This window comes from Mixophyes fleayi, chromosome 11 (assembly GCF_038048845.1).
Source record: "Mixophyes fleayi isolate aMixFle1 chromosome 11, aMixFle1.hap1, whole genome shotgun sequence".
Classification (NCBI taxonomy): domain Eukaryota; kingdom Metazoa; phylum Chordata; class Amphibia; order Anura; family Limnodynastidae; genus Mixophyes; species Mixophyes fleayi.
Genome location: NC_134412.1, coordinates 98,188,117 through 98,197,509, shown reverse-complemented (window position 1 = coordinate 98,197,509; position 9,393 = coordinate 98,188,117). Strand labels below are relative to the sequence as shown.

At 45.9% G+C, this 9,393-nt stretch overlaps 1 protein-coding gene across 2 annotated transcripts in view; it reads left to right on the top strand.

Moving 5' to 3' along the window:
- Nucleotides 1-1,346: 1,346 nt before the first annotated feature.
- Nucleotides 1,347-9,393, top strand: part of LOC142107992 (otoancorin-like) — a 97,932-nt gene continuing 89,885 nt past the window's right edge. For both annotated transcript variants that reach the window (XM_075191683.1, XM_075191682.1), the window contains exon 1: nt 1,347-1,425. In XM_075191683.1, the coding sequence (XP_075047784.1) occupies nt 1,353-1,425 (73 nt within the window). In that variant the 5' untranslated portion in view covers nt 1,347-1,352. The remainder of the gene's footprint in view (nt 1,426-9,393) is intronic.

The window sequence follows — 9,393 nt, the reverse complement described above, 5'->3', positions numbered from 1 at the left end:
CCCCAGACCTGTGTGGCTTATAATAATATTACAATACAGGGGTGGAGTTCACCACACCCTAATTTCCAATGGGGAACCAGACCAGAGTGACCACGGAGAATGGACACGGTGGTGGATGCAGATATTTTGTTAGCTGAACAATATTCCTCACAATGCAGCTTGCAAATTCAATATGAGCTTGAGGTATAGCTGAGGTATGAGGTACTGAAACTCCCAGTGCCTCCACATAGGCACACCTAAAATCCAGGAGAGCGGGCAGTATTGGGGGCCTGGGATATACAGTCCTGCTGCACATACGGCTCTCAGGCAGCCCGGGATACCAAGGGTGAGGGAGGTGCATAGGGCTCAGGAACGTGCTAGAGTGATAACGATACAGTGCTGGGTGGAGATACTGAGGATAAAAGAAATGTGTATACTGTTCAAGTGCATATCGGCCATGGTAACAGAGGGTGCAGCTACAGGACCCATCTACCCTTCCAAAGCCCCATACAGCAGCTGTGGGCTGTGTTCAATGTGTGACCTCTAGCTTACTGAAGCTCCCTCTGGTGATCAGGTTGTGGCTGCTAATATATTAATCAAAAGGAAGACTGTGATTGGTTGAGTGTAGGCTGCTTCCTATTGGTTAGTATAACAGAGGGAGATTCAGTAAGCCTGAGGAGCTGGGAAATTGTCTATTTCCAGTACATGCTACCCTTACACAATGTAGTACTCCAGGCACATTGTTCGCCAGTGCCTGGAGAACTACAATCACCAGCATGTCACAATTACTATGTGAGTATAGCATGTTGTTTTTGCATATTAGTAATAAATATAAATGTATGATTATTAAGTAAGAATAGATCAGTGACGGTCAACATGCGCCCCCCCCGAGCCTTTACTTGTGGCCCCCCGAGCCTTTGCCTGTGCCCCCCCTCACCCCCGAGCCTTTACCTGCGTCCCCCCGAGCCTTTACTTGGGGCCCCCCGAGCCTTTGCCTGCGCCCCCCTGAGCCTTTACCTGCGCCCCCTGGTCCTCCCTTCTTTATTGTCAGATGTTTTATAGTGTGTAACACTTGACTATAATGCTGATATGTTATTACAGGTAGGTGTCTCTTTCTATTATTGTTTAATCTCATTACTGATATTAGGGGTAATGTGCGGCCCCTGAAGTGTATCAGGTTGCCCATCACCGGAATAGAGGTAGGAAGAGAGGAACTGTACTGCACAGTTGGTAATTGGTAAAACGTAGGGACAGTTCCATGGGAACACCTATAATATTGGGAACTGTCTCTGAAATTAGGACATTTGGCAGCATCAATTGTACAGAGAACATTTATTTAACATTTACTCATCTTGTGTTTGCAGTTTGGAGCCATGATGGGGGCGCGGTGGTCCTGGCTGTACCTGCTCAGCGTCTTCATGCCGGGCATCGTATCAGCGGGATACGGTGAGTCAGAGTATTGGTTATTATATATATGTATATAAGAGGGTCCAGAGATACGGTGACACAGACAATGCAATATGCAAACACAGAAAAATACACATAAGACTTGTCCCCTAAACACTGCGCAGCGCGTACACTACCCGGGGAGCAGCTGCTCATTTTATTCATGTGTTCTGGTAAAGAAAAGTCCAACGCGCAGCTCAGAGTCCTCATTATATCACTGGGATCAGTCCACGTAAGGGTTACACGGGTGGGGGAACTCCCACAACCGCAACAAAAAATATTACGCAGTTTAAACAAAATGTGCTCTGCGTTATCTCTCTGCGCTGGATTTATAAATGTTATTCACTATACTGTACATGTAACGTGACACTGACCTCTATAAGGAGTGTGTTATATGTCCTACATTATTGTGGGACAGGGCCGAGCTTTTATTATTGTACCACAGTATCTTCCTAAGTTTGCCAAAAATAACACAATGATTATTAGAACTTACATGTAATTGTTACAATGATCTCTCCCACTGATCTCTCCCACGGATCTCTCCCACGGATCTCTCCCACAGATCTCTCCCACGGATCTCTCCCACGGATCTCTCCCACTGATCTCTCCCACGGATCTCTCCCACTGATCTCTCCCACTGATCTCTCCCACGGATCTCTCCCACGGATCTCTCCCACGGATCTCTCCCACTGATCTCTTCCATTGGTGGGAGACTTTATTAGAGCTGCACTGAAGGAAACAGGTGTAATACTTCTTGCGGCCATGGGTATGTGGAGGCACTGTTGATACATAGTCCTACATCGATGATACGTCTGTATGCTCAAGGGTTATTAACCAATGAAAACACAACCAATGTATATTATACACAGGTGTATGCCCACTATGTGCTTTAAAATGCGTGAACACTTTGCGCAACAATATATTGCACAGAACTCTTCCATGGATCTCTTCCATGGATCTCTTGCACTGATGTCTTCCATGGATCTCTTGCACTGATGTCTTCCATGGATCTCTTGCACTGATGTCTTCCATGGATCTCTTCCATGGATCTCTTGCACTGATGTCTTCCATGGATCTCTTCCATGGATCTCTTGCACTGATCTCTTCCATGGATCTCTTCCATGGATCTCTTGCACTTATGTCTTCCATGGATCTCTTCCATGGATCTCTTGCACTGATGTCTTCCATGGATCTCTTCCATGGATCTCTTGCACTTATGTCTTCCATGGATCTCTTCCATGGATCTCTTGCACTGATGTCTTCCATGGATCTCTTCCATGGATCTCTTGCACTGATCTCTTGCACTGATCTCTTGCATGGATCTCTTGCATGGATCTCTTGCACTGATCTCTTCCATTGGTGGGAGACTTTATTAGAGCTGCACTGAAGGAAACGGGTGTAAATCTCGTTATGGCCATAGGTACATAGTGGCACTGTTGGTACATAACGCTACATAGATGGTAAGTCTGTATGCTCAAGAATGATTAACCAATAAAAACACAAATAATGTACATTATACACGGTGCACACCAACAATCAGCTTTTAGAAAGTGCGAACGCTTTGTGCAACAATATGTCGGATTGCTGTCCTAGACGGACTGTGCATGCTGCCGTTATCATCACTCCCTCAATGTTTCTATAATTTCTATCTTTCTCTTCTCCTAAAATACTGCTCGTTCCAGCCTCATGTATGTCAGAAATAAGTCATGAGAATTGGGACATCATATATGTATATTGTTCTCTCGCCAATTGGTATCTGTGTGCCAAGAATTACTTGTCTCTTGGATAGTGCAACAGTTACCACATAGAATGTATGGGCTGTTGTCCGATCTCTGGCACCACTAGGGTGGGTCACAGTCAGATTGTTTTGTGTGGGTAACAAGGCTCTGTGGCAGCTCTCTCTACATGAGGAATATCACCCAATATAAAGAGAATATGATCCGATATACCAGAAACATCACCCGCTATACTATAAATATCACCCAACATACCAGGTACATCACCCGTTATACCGGGAACATCACCCGCTATACCAGGAACATCACCCGCTATACCAGGAACATCACCCGCTATACCAGGAACATCACCCGCTATACCAGGAACATCACCCGCTATACCAGAAACATCACCCGCTATACCAGAAACATCACCCGCTATACTATAAATATCACCCAACATACCAGGTACATCACCCGTTATACCGGGAACATCACCCGCTATACCAGGAACATCACCCGTTATACCGGGAACATCACCTGCTATACCGGGAACATCTTCCGCTATACCAGGAACATCACCCGCTATACCGGGAACATCACCCGTTATACCGGGAACATCACCTGCTATACCGGGAACATCACCCGCTATACCAGGAACATCACCCGATATACCGGGAACATCACCCGCTATACCAGGAACATCACCCGATATACCGGGAACATCACCCGCTATACCAGGAACATCACCCGCTATACCAGGAATATCACCCGCTATACCGGGAACATCACCCGTTATACCGGGAACATCACCTGCTATACCGGGAACATCACCCGCTATACCAGGAACATCACCCGCTATACCGGGAACATCACCCGCTATACTATAAATATCACCCAACATACCAGGACATCACCCGCTATACCAGAACATCACCCGCTATACCGGAACATCACCCGCTATACCGGAACATCACCCGCTATACCGGAACATCACCCGCTATACCGGGAACATCACCCGCTATACCAGAACATCACCCGCTATACCAGAACATCACCCGCTATACCAGGAACATCACCCGTTATACCAGGAACATCACCCGCTATACCAGGAACATCACCCGTTATACCAGGAACATCACCCGCTATACCAGAACATCACCCGCTATACCGGGAACATCACCCGCTATACCAGGAACATCACCCGATATACCAGGAACATCATCCGCTATACTATAAATATCACCCGCTATACCAGAACATCATCCGCTATACTATAAACATCACCCGTTATACCAGGAACATCATCCAATATACCAGGAACATCACCCGCCATACCAGGAACATCACCCGCTATACTATAAATATCACCCAACATACCAGGTACATCACCCGCTATACTATAAACATCACCCGTTATACCAGGAACATCACCCGCCATACCAGGAACATCACCCGCTATACCAGGAACATCACCCAATATACCAGAAACATTACCTGCTAGGGGGGATTGCTGCAAGTGGCAGCAATGTATACACTAAGGGATATAAGATGTCAAAAAAAATATCTAAAGAATTATGACATCAAGTGATCTATCCTACTACTATTATTATTATTATTATTATTATTATTATATTCTTCTTATTTATTGGTTTTATTTGTTATTTTCACTCTACTTTCATATGTTCAATCGCTTCTCTGATGGGCGGACCGGAAATCTGGTTGTGATGCCAATAGAAGGGTGGCTTGAAATCCTAGGTACAGCAAAGGGTTACAACACTCCTATCACCAGCGGTCCCCTCACCAGAGGTAAGATTTGCCAGTTCTCACAGTAATTGCTGTCCCATGCCTTTACATGGGGAAGCTTATTTAACACGTATGGTAGTGGGTACTAATGCTGTTCTGTTATCGCCATCTCAGGATAACAGATGAAATCATTTAAGTAAAATAAATAAAATAATTTTTTATGTGAAAAAGTTCTTAATTTTTTTTTACTTTTTATATTTTTTTATCTATTTTTACACTTTTTTTGGTAATAATTTTTTTTGACAAGTGAAACTGAAAGTCCAAATATGGTGGGCACTGGGCGGATAAAAGCCCCCAATAGACCAATTGTATCTTTATTGTTCACCAATGTTCACCAATAGAAATACAAGTGCACATATGTGTCATCTAGAGCATATCAGGGACAGGTGCATACCGGGTGACTATTCCAGCACCATAATCCCGTCTCTACAAGAACATGACCATGGGCCTGATTCATTAAGGATCTAAACTTTTTATTTCAGTCTTCTGGACAAAATCATGTTACAATACAAGGGGTGCAAATTAGTTTTCTGTTTTGCACATAAGTTAAATACTGACTGTTTTTTCATGTAGCACACAAATATCAACTTTACATTTCAGTGTACAAATAAGCTATCAAGTATTTGTGTGTTACATGAAAAAACAGTCAGTATTTAACTTATGCTAACTTATGCTAACAGAAAACTAATTTGCACCCCTACATTGTAACATGATTTTGTCCAGGAGACTGAAATAAGAAGTTTCTCAAGTTAAGATCCTTAATGAACCAGGCCCCATGTATTTAATAACGCACAGCTTCTATCAGTCTTTATACACTTAGGGGGTAATATTAGGTGTAATAAGTGAAGAAGTTTCCCTTTACAAGGCAGCACCGCTTTAAATTTAAGCGCTGAAGACGCCGAACTCGCGGGTGTTGAAGAACCCGGAGCTTCATACATTTACCCCCTGGTCCGGTTCTGCAGAAAATGTCGCCAGGTGATGACGTAGAAGCGTATCTTGTGTCCTTCGAGAGACTTGCTAAAAGGGCAAAATGACCTTCTAAAGATTGGGCTGAGAGACTGGCGCCATATCTGACTGGGGAAGCTCAGCGAGCTTATATGGATCTAGATGAGGAACGGGCCTCTGATTATTTTCGCCTAAAGTCTGAGATATTGGCTCGCATTGGAGTTTCCGGGCCAGGCCGAGCCCAGCGCTATCACCAATGGCGCTACGATAAAGAAAAACCGGTCAGAGCGCAAGTGGCTGAGCTTTCTAAAATTTTAAAGAAATGGTTGCAGCCTGAGGAGAATTCGCCTTCTCGGATTATTGAAGTTCTGGCGATAGATCACTGCATCCGGGGGCTGAACCGCGATTTGCAAAGATGGGTGCTGCAATCAGACCTACAAACTTATGAAGAGCTTGCCACCGTGGTAGAAAGGTTTTGTGCGCTACAGCAAATGACTAAAGAATCTGCATTCGTGCCAAAGCCGCTGCCACGCCAAAAGCCAGGTTTGACAATCCTTGCTACAGGGCCCAATGGCAAAACTGCTACGGACAGAGGGCCAGGTGCAAAGCCGTCTAATCTGAAGTGTTTTGAATGTGGTGAGCCAGGCCACTTTAAGGCAGAGTGTCCTAAACTACAGGAACCAATGGACTGTTCCGTGGCACATATTGGGCCTGCTGTTCCAAGCTGTTTTACCATGAGTCCCACATCAGGAAGTCCTTGTTTGTTTCGGATGACTGTGCTAATCAACCAAAACCTTGTTCTGGCCTTGGTTGACTCAGGGAGTGAACTTTCATTGGTTTCCAGCTCTGTCTTACCCGAAACCATAACTTCTTGGTTGCCCAAGATGAAGGTTCTTTGCGTACATGGCACGACAGAGGAGTATGAAAGAACAATACTACCAGTCACACTCAAAGACAAAACCGTTATGGTGGTAGCTGCCATAGCACCTAAACTCCCATATCCACTCATTTTGGGGCGAGACTTCCCACTGTTTAATAAGGTCCTCGGTGAGCAGATCCGGCCGGACATGCCAGCAACTGGTGCAACGGCCGGAAGCCCGGTCTCAAAGGAGCCGCCTAAGAATCCACAACATCTGGACATCGATCTTTGGGAACCGCCTAACCGGAATGCCATCCTCGGAGTCACAGCAGGAGTTCCACAAAAGCATCCACCTGCAGGGAAACATGGACAGTCCAAACTAGCATTGGCCGGTGATGTCGCAGATGAGCCCACCCCGCCTGTCAGCGAGGATACGGACTGGTTCGCAATACCAATTTTATTTTCTCTGTAGGACTTTGCTCGGGACCAACTTAATGATGCCACTTTGGAACATGTCTTTAAAAGTGTGACTGAGGTAAATGGGGTAGCGAAAGCCATCCAGCCTGCAGAAGGTATACCATATTTTATTGTCAAAAATAATTTTCTGTATAGAGTTGCTAATGTACAGGGGGAAAAAGTAGAACAATTAATGGTTTCTCAGGTCCATGTACCCCTAGTGTTACAAGCAGCACACACACACGTCTGTGGGGGACACCTAGGGGAGGATAAAACACGGGAACGAGTTCTGCTTAGGTTTTACTGGCCCGGGGTACACATGGCAGTGAAAAAGTATTGCCGGTCCTGTCCCATTTGTCAGAAAACCTGTCCCAAACCCATGTACAGGGCACCTCTCATTCCAATACCAATAGTACAAGTTCCTTTTGAACAGATAGCTATGGACCTTGTGGGACCACTGGAAAAATCTGCACGTGGGCACCAATATATACTAGTGGTGCTTGACTATGCAACCAGGTATCCAGAGGCAATTCCCCTACGAAACATAAAGTCCAGTACCATAGCTAGAGAACTTGTATTGATGTTTACATGCTTGGGAATACCCAAATAAATTCTCACAGACCAGGGTACTCCATTCATGTTCAAACTGATGAAGGACATGTGCCAGTTGCTAGGGGTTACGGCGCTTCACACCTCCGTGTACCATCCGCGAACGGACGGCTTGGTGGAACGCTTTAACCGCACATTAAAGCACATGCTCAGGAAAGCAGTGGCTCAAGAGAAAAAGATTGGGACACTCTTATTCCCTATTTGATGTTTGCCATCCGTGAGGTACCTCAAGCGTCAACAGGGTTTAGTCCCTTTGAGTTATTGTTTGGGAGACAGCCCAAGGTATCTTGGATATGTTAAAAGAAGGGTGGGAGCAGCAAGGTCCCAGGGAGCCAAATCTGGTACAATTTGTGTCCCAAATGTATGAGAGGCTAGGAAAGATAGGGCCCATTGTGCAGCAACATGTACAAGAGGCTCAGGAACGACAGAAGAAAAGTTATGACAAAAGTGCTGTTGTTCGATCTTTCAAGCCTGGGGACAAGGTCCTAGTCCTGGTTCCTACACAGGAAAGCAAACTTTTCGCACATTGGCAGGGTCCATATGAAGTTCTAGAGGCTGTCGGTCCTGTCAATTACAGGGTCCGCCAGTTAGGTAGGAGAAGGGAGCAGGCCCGGCGCTCCCATTAGGCAAGGTTAGGCAATTGCCTAGGGCTCTGCAGGGCGCCTCGAAATTAAAAAAAAATGACTATGGTCATTTAAAATGGAAATCCACGGGGAGGAGAGGAGGGAAGGGGCTATGAATCTTACCTGCATGAAGCTGCTCCTCTCTGCTCTGTCTCCTCCCCTCCGCTCACTGACAGTGACAGGCCGTGATGATGTCATCATCACGGCCTGACAGTGTTTGTGAGTGGAGGGGAGAAGACAGCAGAGAGGAGCAGCTTCATGTAGGTAAGTTAAAGAAAGACATGGGGAGCTGAGGGGAGGGAAGCGCAGCGCCAATTTTGACAGGGGGGCGCCGATTTTTAAAGAGGGGGGGGCGCCGATTTTAAAAGGGGGGGGGAGCGATTTTTAAAGGGGGGGGCGCCGATTTTCACTCTGTGCCTAGGGCGCCAAGGACCCTAGCACCGGCGCTAGAAGGGAGGGGCAAATATATAATGTTAACCTCCTTAAACCTTGGCATGATGAGGAAACCTCTCCTCAGGTAGTGAATACTGCCATTGAAAAGTCTGAAGTGCCCATAGAGCCAGCTTTGTCCATTAAGCACAGACAACAGACTGAAGAAATGATTCGCCGGAACAGGGATGTCTTCTCTTCCATCCCTGGGCGCACTACCTTAATCGAACATGACATTGTCACTGCGCCAGGAGTCATTGTAAAGCAGAAGCCGTATCGTATTCCAGAAACCAGACGGGTGGACGTGAGAAAGGAGATCGAGAAGATGCTTCAGTTAGATGTGATTGAAGAGTCCACTAGTGAGTGGAATAGTCCCATTGTGCTTGTTCAGAAACCCAATGGGACAATTAGGTTCTGCAATGACTTTAGGCGCCTAAACAGTATGTCGCAGTTTGATGCCTATCCGATGCCATTTTCCACCCCTGATGGTCCTCTATCAATATAAAGTCCTACCCTTTGGGTTGCA